This window comes from Pogona vitticeps, chromosome 4, assembly GCF_051106095.1.
Source record: "Pogona vitticeps strain Pit_001003342236 chromosome 4, PviZW2.1, whole genome shotgun sequence".
Lineage (NCBI taxonomy): Eukaryota > Metazoa > Chordata > Lepidosauria > Squamata > Agamidae > Pogona > Pogona vitticeps.
In genome coordinates, this window is record NC_135786.1 from 91,520,011 (window position 1) to 91,545,277 (window position 25,267).

The window sequence follows — 25,267 nt, forward strand, 5'->3', positions numbered from 1 at the left end:
AGCATCAACAGCTTGAACACCTGTGCACTAATGAAGCCCAGGATTACAACTTCCATCGGTTCTAGCATACCCAATAGTGAAGGACCGCAATCCAACAATATTCGGAGAACCACAATACATTTATTTTTTATGAAGAAAAACAAATGCAATATTCATTTATTTTTATTAATCCTTTTCACTTGGCTTCTTTATTACTAATTATGTACCATCAAGTTATTTTGACTTATACAAACACTTTACAAGGTTTTCTGGGCATACAATACTTCATGGCTTACCTTGTGGGCTGCCCTGGGACTGCCCAACTTGCCCAAGGGCACACAAATCTGGTTCATCTCCTGGGAAGGCAGAGTGGGGAATCGAACTCCCAGCTTCTGCCTCTGCAGCTAGATACCTCATTAAGATGTCTAGCTAGCTGCTTCTTTGCTATATCTAATTTAAACTAAGAGGTTGATGTAGTGTCAGCTGGGAGCAAAAGGAAATAAATCACTACAGGGGAACAACTACTTGTGTAAAATAAAAGAAAATCATCTGGAATACCTGTTTATCTCCTATTTCAATTACAGAAATGCTAGGTAGACAACGGTCTAATTTGCTGTAGCTTGCAAGCAATTGTGTCCTTATCTTCTAGGCAGTTGTGCTAAAGGCAGTGCCTGATAGGACAGACATACAAGTCCCAGCAGTGTGGATGGGAAAGGACAGGTCACCTCTCTCAAGGAGACTTCAAGTAGATACAGATAGTGATGTATTAAAGTGCTACTTGACAGTATGCATCTAACACCTCAGGAAACAGTTATCTTAGTCACATACTGTATTTTTCCATGTATAAAACAATACTTTTCTCTAAAATATGTAGATTAAAAATTTAGGGTCATCGTATACACGGAAGTAAAGAGGGGGGAGGGATCAAAGCACTTTGATCCCTGCTTTCCCCCTCCACTTTCTGTGAATTGGAGGGGGGAAGCACTTTCCTTGCAATAAAGTGCTTTCTTGTGAGGAAAGTGGAGAGGGAAAGCACCTTTTTGTGAGGAAAGTGGAGGGGGAAAGCACTTTCTGGTGAGGGAAATGGAGGGGGAAAGAACTTTCTTGTGAGAAAAGTGGAGGGGGAAAGCACCTTGCGAGGAAAGTGGAGGGAGAAAGCACTTTCTTGTGAGGAAAGTGGAGGGGGAAAGCACTTTCTTGAGAGGAAAGTGGAGGGGGGAAGCACTTTCTTGCCAGGAAAGTGGAGGGGGAAAACACCTTGCGAGGAAAGTGGAAGGGGAAAGCACTTTCAGGTGAGAGAAGTGGAGGGGGAAAGCACTTTCTTGAGAGGAAAGTCGAGGGGGAAAGCATTTTCCTCTCAAGAAAGAGGAGGGGAATAGCAGGAATCAAAGCACTTTGATCCCTGCCTTCCCCCTCCACTTTCTTGTGAAGAAAGAAATTCTGGGTTAGAAAAGTGGGGGTTAAGGTTAGCACAGACTTCTAATTCAACAGTTAAAATAAAAGTACTAGATCGTGATAGTGTGGCCAGAGTGTATGACTATGACTTGAGAAGTCAAGGTTCACATTCCCACTGGGCCAGTCACTTTCTTTCAGTCCTCTCTATCTCACGGGGTTGCTGTTGAGAGATTGAAGCACAGAAGAAGAGAGCCATTGTACACGACCTTGGGCTCACTGGAAAGCAGGATATAAACATGCACCAGATAAGAAGTGAATCTATGAATTGTTCCCTGTCATTACATTCTAAGATGATAGAGAAGCAGGCAAGATCAGAAGATTCACAGCAGTTCATTCTATAATTTCTGAACTGTACCAAGCCTACTCCACTGATCCATTATTTTTTATAGGTTTAATAAATCTACATGTAGAATAAAGTTCCAACCAGAATTTTTATAAAAAGGGCTTGGCATTCCAGATTTAGTTTCTGGCAAATATTCAAAATATATTTAATGACATAAGAATGTTTAATTTTGATTAGGGATGTTAACATTATTAAGGAGAAGAGGGGAAAGGAGAAACAAGAGAGGAAATCAACAACCAAATGAAATTAAGCGTATTTTGGAAACAGGGACAATTGTTTTCTGGTTTGAGGTTTTAGAGAACTGAATTTTTGCAATAAATCCCATAAAGCTGCAAATACTTGTTTAATTTCACAAACTTACCCTCTTCCCCCTCTCCATTTACTGTACTTGGAGTAATATAAAGACTATTTACCTACATTTTATCCCTAGTTCTACATTTCCTACCAACTTTTTCCCTCCCCCCCCTCAGCCTGGTGTTCAGCTCACATCTGGCTTGATTTAACAAGTGATTGGAAATGAAGCCTCCTGATTTCCCATTATATGCGAAGCACAGGAAAAGAAACAGCACTTGTTTTTCAGTGTGTTTTGACCGTCGTCCAAAATTCAGTGCAAACCAAAGAGCTGCCTGTGGTTTTGTGGCAGAGGCCCAAAATTTTGAAATGTATTCTTGGGGGAAGGGAGCAAAACGAGGCTTCGCCAGAAATAATGACATAGCGTTACCATTCCAGAATGCATATAATTACATTACCTTACATTACCAGGCTAAAGTAACCACTTATTTTTGCTAGCCTCTCTCAGAGAGAGAGAGAGAGATTCAATGGTTAATTTTAAAAGTAACTAGTTATAATTATATGGTGGGATCATTATACTGGCTTTTTTATTTCATTAGCAGTACCATCTGCCAAGTGACAATTTCATTCACTAAATGACAAATCTAGACCTTGAAGTTAATCACTACCGCAGCCAAATCCAAATCCTAATTCCCAACATAAGAATCTAGTAGCATTTTGCCTTCCAAAAATCAGGGCTATAAGCAGAGTGACAATGAAGAAACTGAAATTGTCAAAGATTTTGTGCACCCTGGCTCATTCATCAATCCAAATGGAGATTCAATCAGAAGAAGTGTGAGACTAGGAAGAACACCAACAAAGGAACTAGAAAAGAACCTCATATGTAAGAACGTGTCACTGGAAACCAAGACCAAGATCATTCACAACACTGCATTCCCAATTATATTATATAGGGATGTGAAAGCTGGATAGTGAAGAAGGCCAACAGGAAAAATATTTATTTGTTTATTCAAAATATTGTTGAAGAGAGCTTTGTGGATATAATAGATCTCTGAAAAGACAAACAAGTGAGTCCTAAATTAAATCAAGCCTGAGCTCTCACTAGAAGCAAAAATTATGAAATTGAGGTTGTTGTACTTTGGGCACATCACAAGAAGATAAGACTCACTGGAAAAGAAAATAATGTTAGGAAATTCTGTAAGTATCAGGAAAAGAGGAAGACCAAATGTGAGACGAACTGACTCCATAAAGGAAACCACAATTTGAGTTTTTAGGAGCTGAGCAGGGCTGTTAATGACAAGTCATTCTGGAGGTCTCTCATTCATACAGTTATCCTAAATCAGAGGCTGTTTGATGGCAAGTAAGAGCAGCAACAACACCCCCAGTCCCGTCACCTCCTTAGCCATGAAGATCGAGAGACCTGGCGAAAGACTCTGCTGACCTTCCAGGTTTCCAACTGCCGTGGAACTCTCCATTTCATAGGCAACTCTTCATTTCAGACTTACCCCATGCCTCATGTAGGATAGTAAAAGAAGTGAGGGCAGTAGGGGCAGAACCAACAGCTAATTCCCTCGCATATCTACTGCACACATTTAGGAATGAGTGAGGAGGGCTACATCCATATCAAAGCGAACAGTCATGAGTTATTGGTTTACCAAAAGCAACCAAATTCCCTGGCTGAAGTTCTCTCACAGGTTGGGACACTGGGCACACAGAGAGCTCCAGTACATGTACTCCAAGATGCCTCATTCATTCCAGTAGGCTTTAGCTCTTTTTGCACAAGGACAGTCCTGCATTGCTTTCCCATTGAGACCTGCGATGGGTTTGAAGGACCCACCTGTGGCAAATGGCTGGGATCTGTGGTGATATTCTAATCAAAGCACTAATCCACTGCCTAGGACCTTTTACCTAATACTTAAGCCTAGTGATGTTCTGTGGTCACGGCGCAAAAGTTTCTAAGGACGTTTCCTTGTAGTTTCCATAACAAACAAGCTCAATCCAGCAGTCAAGAGCTTGAGCTGTGAAAGTCAAAGGGCTACCGCTTGAAGCAAAAGTTTCCACCAGCTGAGTAACACCTGCAAAGGGCCACCTCTTTGACACAAGAATAAAACATAAAAACCTTGGCTGCCCGCCAATACCTCCTTGTGGAAACTTGCTGGAAGCAGAAAAAAAAAAAGGAGGGAAGGGGGAGAGGAATCAGCAAGGGGGTTTTCCTTCTCCTCTGTGCTACAATTTGAAGATGTTTAAAACGTGTTTCAGAGTGGAGAGGTGACCACCCCAGTTACAGGCTTCGAATAGTTCCAGGTTTTAGGGTCTTGATTTTTATTGCTTCACATTACAAACCACTTGTTTCAGATTAATTTGAAGATACCAAGGCCTTTTGAATGCACTTCCCTTTTAACTGAGAAATTATAAATAGCCTAGATCTGTAGACAAGTCAGGAAGCCAGTACACTGGCTTTGTATGGATATGTGGAAGAGCAGGTGATACCTTTAAGTGACCACTACGAAATCGAACAAACAGCTATCTTTCCATGTTAATCTGTCTTCCTCAGGTTGCACACCAAGATGCTGTGGGGAGAGCAGAAAAAAGATGACAGTCCCAAAAATTCATGACAGATGATTGTGCCAGATCTGCTTCTTAAGGTGTGGGAATCAGCTAAAGTCCACTACTGCCTTTAGTTTTCCTTCTCTGATGTTCTTTGCTGCTTTCTGTTGCTTCTGGAACTATAATTCCCAGCAGATCAATCTTTGCTGGGTTAGTCAATTTATCCCTTTCAATCTGCCCACCCCTCTTTATCTCCTCCTGAGCAACCTTCAGCTTGGCTCTGGATCCTTCAGCTTATCTGGTTTCTCTAAACGCGGGTTCTTTAGATAATCTGGAATACTCATACAGTCCACCAAGGGAGGGTTCTAGTTTGTCTCTTCAAGATCAGCGTACATTGTTACGTCAGAGTCTCGCTGGGTTCATCAAGGGGCATCATCAGTCCACTCCTCTGAATCATTCTCTTCATCTTCTCGTTGGCTGCCCCCAACTCCTCTTCCATTGTCCCCATATCTTTATTCTGGTGGGAACCTCAGCTAGTGGGCTCTTTCCTTGCTTCTTCTTTCCTTCTGACCTTCTTTGTTCCTCCATCCCCTGAACTCCAGTGGTATATTCAATTCCGTGCAGTACATGGGAAAAGGGATCCACCTTATTCTTGCTACATAGTCCTGATAGGGAACCATGGTGGGCTGGTCAGATGGAGACCTCTCATACGTAAATGCTCAGGTTCGTCAATTTACACCAAACCACTTCTTCAACAGAAGACAGCAGCAATACTTTACTCCATAGTTCGTAAATTTCCGGATTTAATTTTGGTACTCCAGTTGTTGTGAGAGTACATAAGACTATACAATTCCCCCGCCTTGTTAAGCCAAACCCCACTTGTAAACAGACTTTGGATTACAGAACTTCAGGGACTCCACACTTAAAAAAAAAAACACTGTAATTCTACAGGCAAAAGTGTGGGTGGAAGAGAGGAGGTGTGCGCTATGGAGTATAACCCTCTGTCTTGTGATCTGATTTATGAGATTCTCCTCAGAAGAGTTGAGCCCCAAGATCAATAGTAAATCTGTATAGAACCATAGTTGTAGCTTACTAACTCCCTCTAGTTTGGTGTGTGGGTTTAATTTTCAATGCTACTTGAATGAAAAAGTTACTAAAGATCTCAAGCCCTTCACAGTGATTTATTCCTGCTACTAAATTAATGCCACAGTATACTATAGATTATAGAAGAACATAATTTGCTTTATAATAAGATGCTAAAGAATGTGGAGGGGAGAAGCCACTGAAATGTACATACCAGCTTTTTCATATCAAAATAGGTTTTTAAAATACTCCTATATCAATGTGAATTTACGCTCTTTCATCAATCATGTAAAAAAAAAACTCTGTAGGCATGTTATAGTTAATCACTTTCAACATCATTGTGTGAACAGAAGACACACAAACATGATAACAGCCCCTAAGAATTATTTTATGATTTACAAGTATTTGTATAAAAACAGTGCCAGAGAGTGTGTCAGGTACACCTTCTGTCTTCTCTTTCAAGCACTGTTACATAGTGGATAAAAATAAATGATTTTTTAAAATCATTATAGAACTGTTAGATAAAGCAATAAGAAATGATGAATTAATTAAAGGATTAGGTAACAATGATACAAGTAAGATTAATTTATTTGCTGATGATTCATTATTAACTCTTAAAATCCCATTAGAAAGTATGGATAAAATTAAAAATAATTTAGAAAAATTTGGGGAAATAACAGGATCAACTATTAACTAGCAAAAACACACATAATGATGTTTAATTATAACAGATCTGAACAAGAAATGTTTGTAAATAAATATGGTTTTAAAATGTGTAATTATATTAAATATTTAGGTATATAGTTAAAGTGACTCAAAATTAAAGAAGCAAAATTTTAACAAATTAAAAAGTGATATTAAAGATAAATTGCAGGAGTATTCTAAATTGAAACTATTGTGGTTTGGGAGAATCGCTATGATCAAAATGAAAATATTACCAAAAAAATTTTTTTTTATTCAAGATGCTCCCAATACAATTAGAAGATTTTAAGTACTGGCAGGGATTACTTAATGGATTTTGTAATCAAGGTAAAAAAATCAAGAATAAATAAAAGATATTGGTGTAAGGCTCAAAAAATTGGAGGTTTAAGTATTCCTAATATAAAAAATTATTATATAGAGAATCAACTAAGATTTATTGGTATTTAGTTTAAAAGGTGCTTTGTTTGGGTTAAACTGGGCTTGGGTAAAAATGTGCTTGGTTGCTTTAAAAGCTGCTTGTTTTGATTTAAAAGGTGCTTGGTTGAAAAGGTACCTGTTTTGGTGTAAATAAAAGGTGCTTGATTTAAAAAGTGTTCTTTTTAAACCGCGTTTGTTCCCTCCGTGGTTTCCTGCCTTTTTTTAACCTACACCATCTTAGGTTAATAGAAAAAAAGAAAAAATTCTGCCCCTAGTGGTAGGAACGGATTAACCAGCTTTGCATGCTTCGACTTACAAACCGCACCTCGACCTAAGAACCAAAAACAGCCAGAACGGATTAATTGGTTTTCAATGCATTCCTATGGGAAATGCTGATTCGAGTTACAAACTTTTCAACTTACAAACTTCCTTCCGGAATGGATTAAGTCTGTACGTCGAGGGTTGGCTGTATGAAAAGCAGCATCCAAAATAAATAAGCCAAATTTGCTGAACAGCTATACCAGCCAACATTTTTAGGGCATACTGGAAATGTTGGTGCATGTCATTCCTACGTAAAAGGATGAACTATGATTAAGATGGAGATTGCTGGTCCACATTCATCTCAGCCACAAACTCAGCAGTAGCATTAGGTATACCAGTAAATATGACAGGCCTACCTTAAAGAGCCCTTTCTCCCTAAAACATTTTGAATATTTAATACCATCAACATAATGAATGGCTGTTAACCATAACAACTGACAGCAAAACACATTCAGAAGAGGTTTGTATCTGATGACTAAACGCTAGGGACCAATATTAAGGAGAAGGTTGTTGTGGGGTTTTCGGGTTCTTTGGCCGTGTTCTGAAGGTTGTTCTTCCTAACGTTTCGCCAAGCTTTTCTACTTGAGAAGTTGTCATCAGAATTCTAATCACCATTTGTGACTAGCTTTAGTTTTATCCACTAAGTCAGTTCTTATGTCATTCTGTGGCAGCTTAAGCAAAGGCACTTAATTTGGCTGCCAGTGTTCCAGTGTGCTTTTTAAAAACAATTATACTTTTATTTCTTCATATTTGCTATTAGCAGAGGGTTTACCTCAGTAGATTCAATGGAAAATAACAACCTGTTAATACTTTTACATTTTCTAACCAAAGTCCTTTTACATTGGCAAATTAAGCCAGAAAACTGATGAATCATCCAATTAAAAGCCTCCATAGAGACAGACGAAATAATTCTGACATCAGTGCATATGGAACTCACATATTTCTCATTCTAGACATTTTTTAAAAAACACACACAGAGAGAAAATTATTTCAAATGGGAACTTTCAAGACAAAAATACCTGTATTAAGTTTGAAGATACAAAATATTTTATTTTTCAGGTTGGATCAACATGGAACAATGAGGCCAAAAAATATTCAGTACAAGTGGCTAAAGCAGCCTTTCCTAAACCAGTAGTCTCCTGATGTGTTGGACTACGAATCCCATGATCCCACCCAGCATGTCCCCTGGCCTTGCTGGTTGACTGCGTATGGGAACAACACTCTTAACATATTTGAAGAGAGTAAGTTGGAAAATGCTGAGCCAAAATACCAAATTCTGTTTCCTACAAATTACTAATATTACAGCTGGACCTGAAAAGCTGTTTTTCTGAATATAATGTTTGCTTAGGGGGAAGAAATAATTCAAATGTTCTCTTCCTCTCTCGGTTGGAATCGTTAGGTTTTAAAAAGAAGAGCACTGAATCCCAAACTTCGGATGCAAAGATGCATTTAGCATCACAGAATGTTTGACTCTTAAGACTGAATCCAGTTAAGAAGTTCAGAAAAAAACACATCATGCTATCCTCCTGTGACTGTGCCCAATTAAAACTGCTGGTAGTGGAATAGTCTTTCTCAGAATCACCACTCCCAGTACTCAGAAAACTTGCATGCCAGGAAGTACTGTAGAATTGCATCTCTCCCCCTTTATGTATGACCTTTCCAGCTGCAGTGAGTTTTTGATGTTGAGGAGCACTAAACCATACAGTTCCCCTTCTGCTTAAGACTGTGGGATGCCACCAGGAGGACTACATTACCCATTATTTGGAGCGTCCCTTTGCTTCATCCAGTTTGGCAATATCCATCCTCCTCCCAGCTGTTGTATCTGACCTAATCTAGAGTATTATGTGCTAAAGGGTGAAGGAAAAACTTAATAAGATTTACCAAACTAGAATGGCCTCTGGAGACATAATTCTGGAAACCAATGGTACAAGGCCAGTAAAACTGGCAACACGGTCTTGGTTCTGGTTCAGATACCATTTGAAAAACTCTCCCTTCTTATTCTAGAGTACAGAATCTAGACCAAGAGGAACATCCCTTGCCCTCTCAAACAGCGTGGGCTGTGCCTCATAAAACAGAACAGGCCTTGGCCAATTCTTCCGCCATCAGTAACAGTAATGTTTGCTTCTGAAATTAGGCTGTTAAATAATGAAGCTTTAAAGGATTCTTCATGAGACATGATATCATAGCCTAAACATGTAATCCAAACAACCAGTCTGCTTAGTTTTACAAACAGTAAATTTGAACATCCTGGCAAACTATGGAGATGTGATTTACAAAACAGTAGGTAATAGCTGGATCGCTCTGCTGCAGCAGTATTCCTGCATTTGATACATGACTTCACTCGGGACCTAAATGTGTGCTTCTAACAAAGTCTCCGATCAAAAACAGCTTTTTCTCCTGTACATGGGAGAGAGGCCCAGTTCAGACTTTTGGTTGCAGAGACCACACAGCAAGTACTGTATTTTCCATTTATAACACACACCCATTTATAAGATGCCCTCCCCCAATTTTCTAACCCCCAAATTAAGAAAACTTGGCTTTGAGGATTCAGCCTCTGAGCTCAGAATGTCAGACAGTTTGTCTCTGCTGAATCTTGAGCCTACAGGCTCCACCTCCAAGGAGGTGTATTCCAATTAGTTTGTTCCGGGTCAGCTGACATCAGTGCTATAAGGCTCCTGATTGGAAGAAGCTAAGTCTCCTGACTGTAGGAAACTAAGCCTTGTGTCTGAAGGAAGCCTGTTTACAGAGGAAAGGTATGTGCCATTTTGTTCTCTCCTCAGCTATCTCAGCTTACTTCCGTGTAAAAGACACCCCTCAATTTTAGGGTAATGATTTTAGGTAAAAGTAGCATCTTATAGATGGAAAAATATGGTATGTTGTTTCCTCCTAACACTTCTGACTGTGTTCTTGGCTGCTGACATTAGTACCCTTTCACTTTCCAGGGTCCGTGATCTTCCACAGGCCACATAGCCTCTTAAAACATGGGAAGACCTACTATGGTCAACAACAGCACAACAAGGCCAATTCCATAAAACAATCCATTTTCAACGCACGTTCAAAGAAATCACCGAGTCCTTTCCAATTTCATTCACAAGCCACCAAATGGCCCTAAGAACTCTTGGCCTGAAATCTGAGAACTAATTAACATTTCTTTAGTCTACCCTCATCAATCAATTAACTGCATATGGTATGCTATAAAGTGGCGAACTCTTGAATACTTACAATGAAAACTCTTGGAATCCCCAGGGCAAGTCTTTCCATTTTCACCTTCCACATCAAGGGCACAGGAGAGTTCAGTAAGAATACCAGTGGCTTCCGGTGGATGTGAATGGAAGAAATTGATTTTAGATGCAAGGCAACCTGAAAACAAAAATCATCACTGTCAACTAAAACAATACGGACATTTGATAAAAATCCAGAAGTTCATTATTAATATTTAATCTCTCAAGTTTCAAGTTCATTTAGGTTGAAAAGCTCATAGGCCACGAACCATGTCAAGTTTTAGAGCTTAAAAATGTATTAATTCAGAAATGTTTCCACACCTACAATACAATTTTTGCAACCTCCTGTGCAATAAACCTGCTAAGCCACCTATGGTTTTCTGTCTCTGTCAAAGAACAGATGCACATTGAGGTTCTGACTGGTCCAAAACTGCCAATTAGTGCAGCTTCTATGGACAAGTTTTGGTCTCATGGATGTACAAGGGTTGTGGTATAAGAGGTTTAGGGAGGAATTTGGGAAGTGGCAGGGAGTCCTTACTACTTGTCCGAACATCCTTCCCCAAAAACATCCACCCACGTCACCCAATCCTCTCAGGCCCATGCTGCACCGAGGGAGGCTGGGAAGTCATCTACATACTAAAAACAGAGCCTTCTTGATAGTGGCCCCGGTCCTTTGGAATGCTCTCCTGGTGGAGCTGCACCTGTCCTCCCTCACAGCCTTCAAGAGGATGTTTAGTGAAGCCTTTGAGAGCATCCTCTCTTAATGTTTTATAGACTGATGATTTTGATGATTCCTGCTCTTGATTTATTAGACAATTGCTGTTATATTTGTTTATACATGTGGTTTATTTTTATTGTTCTTGTTTAGTCGTTTAGTCATGTCCTATTCTTCGTGGCACCATGGACCAGAGCACGCCAGGCCCTCCTGTCTTCCACTGCCTCCCAGAGTTGGGTCAAATTCATGTTGGTAGCTTCGATGACACTGTCCAACTATCTCATCCTCTGTCATCCCTTTCTCCTCCTGCCTTCACACTTTTCTAACATCAGCGTCTTTTCCAGGGAGTCTTCTCATGAGATAGGCAAAGTATTGGAGCCTCAGCTTCAGGATCTGGCCTTCCAGTGAGCACTCAGGGTTGATTTCCTTTAGAATGGATAGGTTTGTTCTCCTTACAGTCCAGGGGACTCTCAAGAGCCTCCTCCAATACCACAATTCAAAAGCATCAATTCTTTGGTGGTCAGCTTTCTTTATGGTCCAGCTCTCACTTCCATACATCATTATAGGGAAAACCATAGCTTTGACTATTCGGACTTTTGTTGGCAAGGTGATGTCTCTGCTTTTTAAGATGCTGTCGAGGTTTGTCATTCCCCCAAGAAGCAGGTGTCTTTTAATTTATTTTTATACTAACTAACTAATCCTTGAAACCATTGTGTTGCTGATATGTCCACTGTAATTCTGCAAAAAGAGATTTCTAAAAAATTGACTAGTGCTTATAAAAGCTTAAAATAACAGGTGTATCTTTCCCAACCCCAACATGCCAGTGTATTTCCTTGAAGGGTTGATATAAACTGATGTAAACTGCTCAGCTTAAGCATCAGCTACTCCCCCCATAACTTCTGCCCCTACTCTTTTCTAATCTATTTGTTCTCATTTAGCTTGTTAAAAGAGTTCTGGAGAATTCAGAACTATGCATGACATCTTGTGAAACACGGAATCTAAAGAGATAGGATTGTCTCAAACTAGTACATTTGAAATCAAACAATGGGACAATTTTGTGTCAATAAAAGGAAAACATATTAACACTCAACTAGCTTTTCAGCAAAACTGGTGAAGAAATTCCAGAAACCTCAGCTAATACAAAGTATGGTAGCAAAGGACTGACTGGAATCAGGCATTACAAACATAGTACACCCATTGGGAGTGCTTCAGTACTTCTCAGCTTATGTCCAGGCTCAATTCAAAGTTACAGTATTTATTTATTTATTTATTTATTTGTTTGTTTGTTTGTTTACTTGTTTACTTGTTTGTTTACTTGTTTGGTTGTTTCCCTATTTGATTGATTGATTGATTGATTGATTGATTGATTGATTGATTGATTGATTGATTTCTATCCCACCCATCTAGACCAAAGGTCTACTCTGGGTGTTTTACAAATTTAAAAACAATAATACTAATAAGCATATACAGTGGTGCCTCGCTTAACGAGTGCCCCATAGCGATTGAGTTTTTGCGATCGCAAAAGTGATCGCATAACGATGTTTTAGATAGGTAAAAATCGCTTTGCGATGATCAGGGGAAGTGCTTCCCCGCTATCATCCCAAAGGCCCCGCCGATCAGCAGTGTTGCGAGGGGTGAAGAGAGAGCGCGCCGAAGCACAGCTGATTGGCGGGGGTTTGCGAAGATCGGGGGGAAGCCATCCTCGCAACCCCCCGCCGATCAGCTGTGCTTTGGCTCCCTCCCTCCCTCTCTCTCTCCCCTCACAGCTCCAGCCTCAGCAGGGAGACTGAGGCGGTGCTGCCACCCTGGCCGAGAAAGACCTTCTGCAGGCACAGAAGGTCTTTCTCGGCCAGGGTGGTGGCGGGTGCCTCAGTCTCCCTGCCGAGGTTGGAGCTGCGAGGGGAGAGAGCGCGCCGAAGCACAGCTGATCGGCGGGGGGTTGCAAAGATCGCGGGGAAGCCGTCCTCGCAAACCCCCGCCGATCAGCTGTGCTTCGGCTCTCTCTCTCTTTCTCTCCCCTCGCAGGTCCAGCCTCGGCAGGGAGACTGAGGCGGCGCTGCCACCCTGGCCGAGAAAGACCTTCTGCAGGAGCAGAAGGTCTTTCTCGGCCAGGGTGGTGGGCGCAGTGCCTCAGTTTCCCTGCCGAGGCTGGACCTGCGAGGGGAGAGAAAGAGCAAGCGGTGGAGCCTTTGGGATGATCACGGGGAAGTGCTCCCCGGGGATCACCCCAAAGGCCCCATTTTCGCACAGCTGATCGGCGGTTCCAAAATGGCCGCCTGCTGTGTTGCCTCGCTTTAGAGGCACCGAAAATGGCCGCCCCTATGGAGGATTTTCATATAAGGTGAGTTTTTAAGTCCATAGGAACACATTAAATGCATTTTAATGTGTTCCTATGGGCTTTTTTGTTCCGCATAGCGACGAATCCGTATAGCGATGATTTTTTCGGAATGGATTATCGTTGCTATGCAGGGCACCACTGTACTGTATCACTAGTTTAGAGCTGCACAGCACAGTACTAGTTTAGAGCTGCATAACACTTCATGGCTTATATCTAGATTGTCTACCTTGCAGAGCCAGGGGTGCAGGCCCCTATGAACCATTCTAATCTCCTCACACACCCACACCAAGAGTCAACAATTTGGAAACCATGTCTCCAGAAAGCGAGGGGATATTTGCCCTTTAAAAGTGATCATGCCTCCTCCCCATGGCTGTGTCAGGCCTGAAATGAAATTGGAAGGCTCAGGGGAGCAATCAAATGGCAGGCCATACCTGCCAGGATTTCTGGAAGCACTATTTCCCATTTATTTCAGTGAGCAAAATTCAGAATAGAAGGTAGGGCATACTAGAGATCCAGGAGAGAGTGAAAGTGGCCCCCAGAACCTCAGACATAACCCACCCCAGCTTAAGGACTGCAGGATCTGAATGATGGCTCTTACTAAATGCCCCTACTTGTTCTCTGAGGTTTGACTAGCAGCAGTCTTGATCTTTCAGTAGCATGAAAAGCCTTTTCAGTCTCTTTGACTGCCAAATCAGTGTTAGGCAAATTTGGCCCTCCAGATGTTTTTCCATGATGCCTCACCAATGGCTATCTGACTTGCAACAATAGGAGACACATGCCCGAAAGCCATCTGCAAGGTCACACTTTCCCATACTTGGTCTAGATGTATTTTAAATGTGGGTCTTTGGGAGTATTTTATCTTGCCAGTATTTGTTATTTGTTTTTTTAATTTTATATCATCTTTGTGGTTGCTGATGGTTTTTTATTGCTTGTTTCTCAAAAACAAGTCATACCAGACTAATCTGATCTTTTTTTTTGTTTTTGATAGATTTGCAGGCTTGATAGATGAAGGGAATGCTGTGGATGCAGCATATCTTGATTTCAGTAAGGCCTTTGACAAAGTTACCCATGATATTCTTGCAAGGAAGGTAGTAAAATATAGGCTAGACAATGCTACTGTTCAGTGATTTGTAATTGGTTGACTGACTGAACCCGAAGAGTGCTCACCAATGGCTTCTCTTCATCTTGGAGAGAGGAGAGGTAACTAGTGGGGTGCCTCAGGGTTCTGTTCTGGGCCCTGTGCCATTCAACACCTTTATCAATGACTTGGATGAAGGAATAGAGAGTATGCTGATCAAATTTGCAGGTGACACCCCTGAGGACAGGTTTAAAATTCAAAATGACCTTGACAGATTAGAGTCCTGGGCCAAAACTAACAAAATGAATTTCAACAGGGAGAAATGCAAGGTCCTACACCTAAGCAGAAAAAAATGAACTGCACAGATATAGGATGGAAGGCACCTGGCTAGACAACAGTACCTGTGAAAGGGATTTAGGAGTCTTGGTAGACCACAAACTGAACATGAGTCAGCAGTGTGATGCGGCTGCCAAGAAAGCCAATGCAATTCTTGGTTGCATCAATAAGAGACTAGTGTCTATATCAAGGGAAGTGATAGTATCACTCTATTCTGCTTTGTTCAGACCTCACCTGAAGTATTGTGTCCAGTTCTGGGCACCTCAGTTCAAGAAGGATGTTGACAACCTAGAATGTATCCAGAGGAGGGTGACCAAAATGGTGAAAGGCCTGGAAACCATGTCCTATGAGGAGCAGCTTAGAGAGCTGGGAATGCTTAGCCTTACAAAAAAAAGGTTAAGAGGGGACATGATAGCCATGTTTAAATATTTGAAGGGATGTCATGTTGAGGAAGGGACAGGTTTGTTTTCCACGGTCCAGACACTAGGACAAGGAGCAGTGGTTTCAAACTACGGGAAAAGGAATTCCACCTGAACCTCAGGAAGAACTTCCTGACAGTCAAGCTGGTCGGCAGTGGAATAGGCTGCCTCATAGTGTGGTGGAATCTCCTTCTTTGGAGGTTTTTAAGCAGAGGCTGGATGGCCATCTGTTGGGAGTGCTTTGATGGAGTTCCTGCATGGCAGGGAGTTGGACTCGATGGCCCCTGTGGTCTCTTCCAACTCTGTGATTCTACGATTATATAACTGGATTTATTAATTTTAGGGCAGTTTAATATGGACCAATTCAAATGTTCAGTGAATTAATTAATAAAGGAAGTGCCATTTTATTTATTTAGGCAACACCACTTTGCTAAGACTATTTATCTATAATAAATAATTGTATCTCGTCAAGTTGATTCCAATTTATGACAACCCATTTCCAAGGTTTTAAATGTTAAGAAGATTAAAACCTAGGAGATTTGGGTTTAAATCCCCGCTTGCCTATGGAAACTTACTGAGGAGGACATGGTAGTGATAAATCCAACCGTTAAATATTTCACATAGCTGAAAAACCTATTAGGGTTGCCATGTGCCATAAATGGGCACATAGAAAAAACAACAAAACTTTCTCTACACAGAAAAGTAGCATTTTTTTAAAAAAAGAACTCCTACAATGACGCTTCATTATCTATACTTTTTTTACATTCAACGAGCTTCTGCTGCATAGAACAAAATCATACAATCCATTATCTACATTCTGAAGCTGCACAGTCCCACGAAGACTAGAGTATATGCTTTTCTAAAATGAACACACTAACCCTTAGCCCAGAGGAAACTACATGCATAACCCTGCACTTCCAGTTAAAACAGAAATGACAGTTTTATTAGAAATGTATTTCCTTTTCCCTCCTACATGGATACAGCAATAGATAAGAAATGCAAAGGCCCATTTATTACAGAAGCTGAGAGTTCACTGTAATAATTTTGTAGGTAATATACCTCAGCCTTGAAGAGAGCAGATTATTCTAGAGAGCAGACTACTTCTATGGGTTTTACATACTTCTGTAGTTAAGGATTTCTTTCAAAAGAGTCTTGCAGACACATTATATCAAGTAGGTAAAGGCAGCTGCAAACTTCTGTTTCCCTGGAGATGGCACTCTCATGGAAGGCCAAACATCACCATAGCAACCAAACTACAAAAACAGACTATGGGCTCATGCCCCATTATTCTGGCAAAGTAATTTGTGTTATAGGAACAGACTGGGTGCACAAATATTGAAAAATATCAAAGCAAAAGGGGCTGGTTCAAGTATAATTTGGTTTTGCTGACTTTTTAAGGCCCCAGATCACATGGTCACAAATGTTGTTATGAAAGTCAAATGACTCAGGTTTTATAACGCTGAACTAACTGCTCTAGTGTGAAGGACTCTGGATTAATTCACAGCACATTTTCCCAAAACAACCATTACAAATTTGTGCGAATAAACCAGGGGAAAAATATATCAGATTACAGCAACCATGCTGAAGCAGCTGTTCAGAAAAGCATGAGAAAATGGCTTTAAAGACTCAGAGGTTTCATACTCTTCGAGTCACAAAATTAGAGCATTATGTCTTGAAGGAGTATTTATATAAATTTAATTACCTGCTCAGGCACAAACAAAAGGTCGAATCCACTGCTCTCTAGGACATTCTATAAAGCAGGAGAGGGAAGAGCACGGAACTCCAGATGTTACTGGTCTGCAGTTCTCCTCAGGCCTAGCCAGCATAGCCAACAATAACAGATTAATGGCATGGCAATCCAGGAATATATAGGGGGTCATTCCTGCTATGAAATATATTATTCAACTGTTCTAAAACCTTCCACAACAGACTGTGGTCCATTTTGATGAAAACCACTGCCTTTGTCACATGCTTGCATATGAACTGCCAACAGGTTCCATTTGTGTAGTCAACAGTTCATCTCACAGCCATTTTACTTCATGCTTAGTAGCTCAGAAGACGGTCTTCTTGGGCCAGATTTCAGCCTTTGATCTCCTAGTGCTAATCCCTAAAATATACTAAGTGGTCAATACATTAAGTTAGCCTTTCGAGACCTATTGCCTCCAAAATGTCAGTTATGGGAACTGTAATCAAATGCACCTTCAGAAAGGCCAAATGGAGAAAATTGTGCTAAATTGGTTGTTGTAAGTTTTTCAGGCTGTTTGCCCCTGTTCTGAAGGTTTTTCTTCCTAATGTTTCACCAGTGTCTGTGGCCGGAATCTTCAGAGGACAGGAGTTAGAACTCTGTGTTCTGGTGTAGTGAGGGGGATAGTTGAGTACAGTGGTGCCCCGCTTGACGACGATAATCCGTTCCAGGAAAATCGCTGTTAAGCGATATCGTCGTCAAGCAGGGAAAAACCTATTGCAATGCATTGAAAACCGGTCAATGCGTTCCAATAGGGAAATACCTCATCGTCCAGCGAAGACTGCGCATAGAGAAGCGCAGATCACCTGTTCAAAATTGCTGTAATGCGAAGCTTCCCTCCGGAAAGCAGCCATTTTGAGAAGGGAGGGAAGCCATTTTGCGGAGGGAAGCCATTTTGTGGAGCCAGAAAAAACATCATATAGTAAACAAACGGTTCGCGAAGCAGGCTCCTAATCAGTGTCAAGTGGATTGCCCTCACTGGAGCCATCATTTTGCGATTACAATAGCGATCGCAAAAATGTCATTGTTAAGCGATTTTGACATCATGCGGGGTAAGTGTATAGCGGGGCACCACTGTATTTGTAGCTGTCGGATCAGCTTTTTGTCCTTTTCAGGAGACTGGGTGATTATGGTGATTGGGGTGTTTTTTTGTTATGGGTGTATTGTTGTGATAAGGGGGAAGATGATCTGTCACTGTGATTGATGGGTGTCGTTAGCTAGCGTTAGGAAGAAAAACCTTCAGAATATGGCCAAACATATTCGAAAAACCTACAACCATCGGATTCTAGCCCTGAAAGCCTTCCAGAATACATTGTGCTAGATTTTTGCTAATTGTTAACCTCAGTGAGTGAGTCATTCAGTTTTTATGTTTACTGAAGTTTGTTGAGGCACACAGATTTCCCCATGTATGCTGCATCTGCAACACAGTTACTATTATGGTCAAATAAATTTACTGAAATACGAATGCACATAAAAACATTAAAAGGGCAACAACTCCACATAGACCTAGGAACCAGAAGCCAAAAGAAGCATGTGAACTATTTTAGACAATTTTAGCAGATTCACACAATGTACTCTGCAAGAAGAAACTTTCAAATTGTGCTGTTTTAAAGGCCTACTTAAGTGTGGAAAAGAAAAGTATTTCAAGAAAAGTATCACAAACCTGAGTATTCAAAAGAACAAGAGTGTGTTGCACATAATGTGATCTGACTTCCCTCTTAAGTGCAAAGTACAGAAAGAAAAACATAATGTGTCTTTATTTACCTCCCTAACCCTCTGCACTGCCAAGTATCAAAACGACAGATGGTGAAGGGAACCAACCACAGGCTCTAACTGGGAGTACAAAGGTAGCTTTGGCCTCTTCACCCAAGATTCCTATACAGAACAGTTTGCAAGTACCTTGAAAAGAAGCTTGTGCTTTGCCGAGTACAGTGGTGCCTCGCTTAACGATTGCCTCATTAAATGACGAAACCGCTATATGATGACTGTTTTGCAATCGCTTTTGCGATCGCAAAATGATGTTTTAATAGGCATAATTTGCTTCCCGACGATCGGTTCCCTACTTCGGGAACCGATTCTTCGCATTACGACATTTTTCAAACAGCTGATCGGCGGCTTCAAAATAGTGTAAAATGGCTCCCCGCTGTGTTTTTGTTTTACAGGCACCAAAAATGGCTACCCCTATGGAGGATCTTTGCTGGACGGTGAGTTTTTCAGCCCATTGGAACACACTGAACGAGTTTTCAATGCGTTTCAATGGGATTTTTTATTTCGCTTAACGAGGATTTCGCTCTACAGCGATTTCGCTGTAACGGATTATCCTCGTTAAGCGAGGCATCACTGTAACTGAGGGTGGAAGTGGAACAACACTTTTAAGAACCCTAGATGGGAGAGAGAAAAGAATATTGGCTGTTATAGTGAAAGAAGCAACTTCCAAGTAGCCACATCTGGGTTTGGACCACCTACTGCTGACTCTTAATACTCTACATTCCTCTGTCGACAATGAATTCATTTTTATTATACGTCTCACAAATATTTTTGGGTGGTTTTACTTATCCAGCTTTACTGATAATTTATTAACAGTATCCAGTACTTAAAATCAGCTTTGGGTTCAAGTTACATTTTCTTTTAAATCTTCAGCATATTTTATTTCATCTGAAATCTCCAGATTACACACGTTCTCTCTTCTCTCTCTCTGAATATAAAATCTTTGGTCTCTCTTCTAAATCTTATTATTCTCAGCTTATTCTTTTAGACACATGTCATGCCTGAAAACCAAACAGTGAACTCTTAAGAACTTATTCCTCCCTTCCCCCTTCCCCAGCAGAGCACATGCAGATCACATCAAACCAGTCACAAAACTGTACAGAGAGCTGCTAACAATATGTGATCCTTGAAAGTATTGTAGAAAAAAGTATGTTTTGCTATAAGACGACCCACTTTTTATTACAATGAACATATTCTTCCAGATGTGGAAAGAATTGTATTTCCACTAAATTCTTAACAGATGTTTTACTGAAGGAAGAAGACCACATTTTGTAAGTGTTGATTGAAAAAACTGTTGGTTAGCAAATTGAAAACTCTGAGAGGTGTGTAAGCTAATCCAGAGAAAAAGGGAAGAGTACCACACGTAACAGAAGTACATTACTGCCCTGCAAAACAGGCCTCCAAAGCAATCTGTTCAAAGGCTGAGAGGCAGGAAAATAGTTCAGGTCAGAGACTGCAAGTAACTAGTTGCAAATAACACATTACTTGCACTTAGTTATTTTTATAATAACTGAAGTGTAACTATATTATAGTAGTTATTTTATATTAACCGAAATATAACTATACTAATTGTTATTATATATTAATAAAGGAGCACTTCACTTCTTGTATGAAGTAACTGTAATGTTCTAGTTACTTTTGCTGCTGTGGGGATTGCCCATGGGGTTGTGCTGCTACTTCATATTAAATTGTGGGCACTGAGGTGATGATAAAGTGGATGGGTTTTACACTATAGTGTGGAAGCATGTACTGTGCAATAATGTGTGTGTATATGTGTTTAGTAATTAAAAATAGCTAATTACTATTGAGAAACAAAAATATACAGCTGATCCAAAGCAATACTACATGGAAGAGAAAGGTGAACACTGTGAGTAATTAAAATGGAAGTCTTGCCCGCCCTCCTGGTTCTGCTTGGACAACTGTTCTAATTTTGCTCACCTGCAAATAAGCCCATCACAGTCCACCAAAGGAACAAGGGTTTCACTGGAGAACCCTGGGTTCAGGACCTTCTTGAACCCTGCAAAGTGTAGTGCAGAATGGTTGCTGTGGGTTTTTTGGGCTCTTTGGGCGTGTTCTGAAGGTTGTTCTTCCTAATGTTTTGCCAATCTCTGTGGCCGGCACCTTCAGAGGACAGCTCTGAAGACGCCGGCCACAGAGACTAGCGAAGTGTTAGGAAGAACAACCTTCAGAACACGGCCAAAGAGCCCGAAAAACCCACAACAACCATTAGATCCCGGCCGTGAAAGCCTTCGCGGATATGTAGTGCAGAAGCTTGCATGGCTTCTCTTGTAGAGGATTATGGGAAATGTTCTAGTTCCTAGAACCCAGGCCATCCATTAAATTCAAATGGAATTACAGGCCAACTCCGCAAAAAATCCAGATAAACCCTTAAAGATACCTGACGTTCTCCCACAACTTTGCCTTACACAAAACAGGAAATTATGCTTATGCCATCTTTGTATTAAAAAGGCAGTGCAGTCCTACAGGCAGAAGCTTTTGCTTCCACCTAGTTACTGTGCCTTCAGCAGGCACTCCCCACTTCTCTCTACTTCTCACAGGAATAATAAAGATGGATTGGTTTTTTCATAATGCTGAGATCTCAATTCAAAATGCAATGTGTCCTCTATTGTGCCAGAAGGCTTGTTATTTTAAGGTCATATTCAGGTTCCAAATTTGTCCTCCAAAAGTATAGGATTATGGAGGAAAACTGTGTACATAGCTAGGGAACTCAACTTCAGTTGAGAGGGAATTACCACCCTCCAACTCTCTGTTGCAGAAATCCAGTCATCCTTTAACATTACCTGACGAAGGAAATTAACATGGGGTAAATTAATGGAAGAAGAACATTTGTGGTGATCTTGAGAAGGGTGAAAAGTGAATAAAACTGAAGAGGTGATTTGATGGGAAATCCATGGGCTTGCCAATTGTGAAATATAATGTGTAGTGATTATGAATAAGTTTACATATAAATGTATAAAGAACTAGATGCACACATTGCACATGTGTGTCCTCTCCCACCCCCTTTGGTGATAAATAAGTGGCCAATATATCAACATTTCTCTGCAGATCCTATGCTTATAAATCTGTCTGTTCATAGAATATTAATTATGTTACCTATGAGACACAAAGCAAATAAATAGTAGCTCTAATCAATATTATTTTGTTGCTTTTGGCCACATAATCACCCGTTAGCTTTTCAGCTCCACAGGTAGGGAACACCACTGTAAGATCAACCATAAATTCAGAAAAAATGCAAGCTTTTCAGTTCTGAAAAAATGTCTAGATCGCTGCTGCTGTTCTTCCACAAAAGGAGAATTAGCATATACAGTACAGTCTTCTTCCCAGTGGACTTATCAAAAGTCATGTGACTGAGTTTAAGTGCAGGCCTCGATAGCATAAATAGCTAGCCATTTTACCCCACATTCCTTGCTTTTTCACCTGCCAATTTTTTTTACCATCAAGCCTGAAGCACATTTTGTGAATGCACATTTATTCTTAATAAAGGCACTGACCAACTGTGGATCTCAGATTTTCTTTTATTCTTCTGGGTTAGCATAAATTCTCTTTCTAGTGTTTGCATGTAAGTGTAGAGCACAACCAACTCAGGATGCACAGGCAAGCAGTTGTGGAAAGGACCGCAGCTACAGCATGGTCATTAACTTTCACTAATTATTTGACATCAAGTAAATCTCAACTCAAGGAGACCCTCTCAAGGGTTTCTCAGGATAAAGTACTCAAAAGCAGTCCAGTAAGTCCCTCCAACTGGTGGTGCTCTGGGGTCAAGCAGCTTATGCAAGGCCACATAGGTGCCAAGGCATTTAGGGACATATTCTCCAGGTGATGTCTACTGGCTCTTCTCTTTGAAGCCACAATGGAGATTCAAGCTCCTGGCTTTGAAGGCAAGCACTCCTACCTACTGAGTTATACCAGCTCACCAAATGCAATTGTTTTAAGTGGACTCTGCATCGTAACAATGAAGCCCAGACACAGAGACGGAGACTACCAATGCCATTTCTTCTATGTATTAAAGCGGATATGGAGCTAAGCCTTTGAAAGTGTAACACAATCATTTCCAAAATCTTTTTGTTTACAGAATGACTGTACAAAACAAAACCAATCCATGTGCCTCAGCACAGCATAGCATGCAGAGGTCTACAGGAGTCTTGCACAAAAGCATCCTTGGGAGGTCAAGACTGTTACCCATTAAACAGAACACATTTTCTTGTTCTAATTCTATTTAAAGTCACAAGGATAACTTATGCCAACTACCCCACAGAGATCAAGAGACGGCTCTCTACAGAGCTGCAGCATGTGGCCTGACCATTTTATTTTTGTAAGGCCAAACCTAAAATTCTGAAGGTTGACACTGCCCCACTTGATCCATTAATAGCAGCAAAAAAGAAATACGTACTAATATGGAAATATGCAGCAATTAAGCACATATGAATTGCAACTGACCTGCCAGACAATGGCTGAAATCTAGTAATAAATCACAATTAGAGTAGGCCCACTGAATCAGAGTAGATTTGGAGAATCTACTCCTCTGTAAATTCCATTAATTCAATGGCCCTCCTCTGGTTGCAACTCCCTACTGGATTTCAGCCAATGTGTTGTTGATTACTCTTGGTGTTGGAAGAAAGGCCAAGAGCATTCCAGGTTTCATGCCACAACTACTTGCTCAAGTGGGACAGTTCAGTTAAAGTTTTACCCCTCAAATGCTGGAGATTGAATAATGTGGATTAGCAACAAAATCCTGAGCACACTTTGGTACAGAAAGGTGAGAAAATTATTTCAATAATTTCTTTTAAAAGGGTTGTACTGAGGTAGACCATTCCACCAATGGAACAGCTTACATTAGTGAAATGAGAGAGGACATTCACCCCCTACTCAGAGTTTCACTCTACAGTACATGCTCTGCAAATCTTCTCTACGAGCTCTCACAATGATTGGGGGTCACTAGGTGCCTGAAAGGTTGGAGAGAAGGAGAAAGTCATGATGCACAAACAAGGTTGCTTAAACTACACTGAATTCTGTCCAATAAAATGAAGATTATTCTGAGGACTGTAAAGACACAACTAGTACCACCCTTTTTTATTTATTTAGCAATGATGAGGGTATTGATGCAAATCCTAACCAAGGCTGATTACAACATACTCACTGAAGCAGTACTAAATTTAGGTCCTATTAGACTCAAGGCTTCAATCCTACAAGCAGTTATATAGAAATGAAGGAACACGTTGTAAGGCTCAGACAACAGGAAAAAATATCAGTCGTGAGATGATACCCCTAATATGAATGATGAAACTTGTGGAACCACACACTAATCCTTGGCAACATGGTCTCTGCTCCCACCTGAAAGAAGACATCAATCAGTTTGTTTGGAAAGGTGGATGATACATGGCTACAGCTTGAATGTTTATATAGTGGGGTCTTGACTTAAGAACGGCTCGAGTTAAGAACATTTTGACTTAAGAACCGCTCTCATAGGAAAATATTGACTTGACTTAAGTACTTAGATTTGAGTTACAAACTGAAAAAAAACCCACGTGGGGGGCAGGGAAAGTGCAAAATGTGAACTTTCAGTTAACTGTTGGCCAGTGAAAAGGGTGCCCTGCTTCCTCACTCCTCCCAGCGTTTAGAGAGTGGATTGGGAGACAGTCTTCAGACTGCCTGGTACTGTACTGCCTGGACTGTATTTTCTCTGCCTTCCCTGAACCTTTCTTGACCTAAGAAAAAAAGAAACAAAATATCCCCCTCTAATGGTCGAAGGTGGAATAGCACCTTCCCATTAGTTTCTATGGATGGAAAAGAGCAGATACGGATCAAATGGTTTTCAATGCATTCCTATGGGAAATGCAGATTTGACCTGAGAACCTTTTGACTTGAGAACCGCCTTCCAATACGGATTAAGTTCTCAAGTCAAGACCCCACTGTAGTGGACAATGGCTCTGGTGCAGCATAAGATACCAGATCCAAGCATCAGAATACTCACCTTCTGACCATGCCTCTACCCAGGCCACCTGCTGGTTTCCCAGAGAACAGCAGTGAGGAGGGAATCCCCAAGCACAAGACCACTAGGTAGGATCCACTGCCATCTGCTAGAGAAGTTCAGAGTGCCTTTTCTGCCCCCACTTCAAGCTGGAGTGATCCTGCTAAGATTCAACCTACAGATCCCTATGGGGATCCCCAGCCTGAGATGGAGTCCACCTGCCTCATCCCCAAAAGTGTATCTATTCCTATACACATTACTGCCCACCCAGTATGCTATTCCCCAAACAGTAACAGAGTAGATAATCACAGTGATATGCAAATTACATCTCTTTTACACATCACACACCAAAACCACCCTTGCTTAAACAAGCTTCAAGGAATGGGTGGGTGAGTGGGTTCCCACAAAGACTGAGCCAGAGTGTGTCAGGGAAGCCAATAAACATTGGGTGAGCCATACTGAACATTTTCCCCTATCTGAACTGCCAGCAGGAAGTCCCATTCCCTCCATGCCCGGATTGGC

The 25,267-nt window shown here is 40.9% G+C and overlaps 1 protein-coding gene across 5 annotated transcripts in view; it reads right to left on the reverse strand.

Moving 5' to 3' along the window:
* TGFBR3 (transforming growth factor beta receptor 3) overlaps positions 1-25,267 on the reverse strand; it is a 181,389-nt gene that overhangs the window by 75,191 nt on the left and 80,931 nt on the right. For all 5 annotated transcript variants that reach the window (XM_072997929.2, XM_072997928.2, XM_020807120.3 and 2 more), the window contains one exon: positions 10,361-10,498. In XM_072997929.2, coding sequence (XP_072854030.2) covers positions 10,361-10,498 — 138 coding nt within the window. The remainder of the gene's footprint in view (positions 1-10,360; positions 10,499-25,267) is intronic.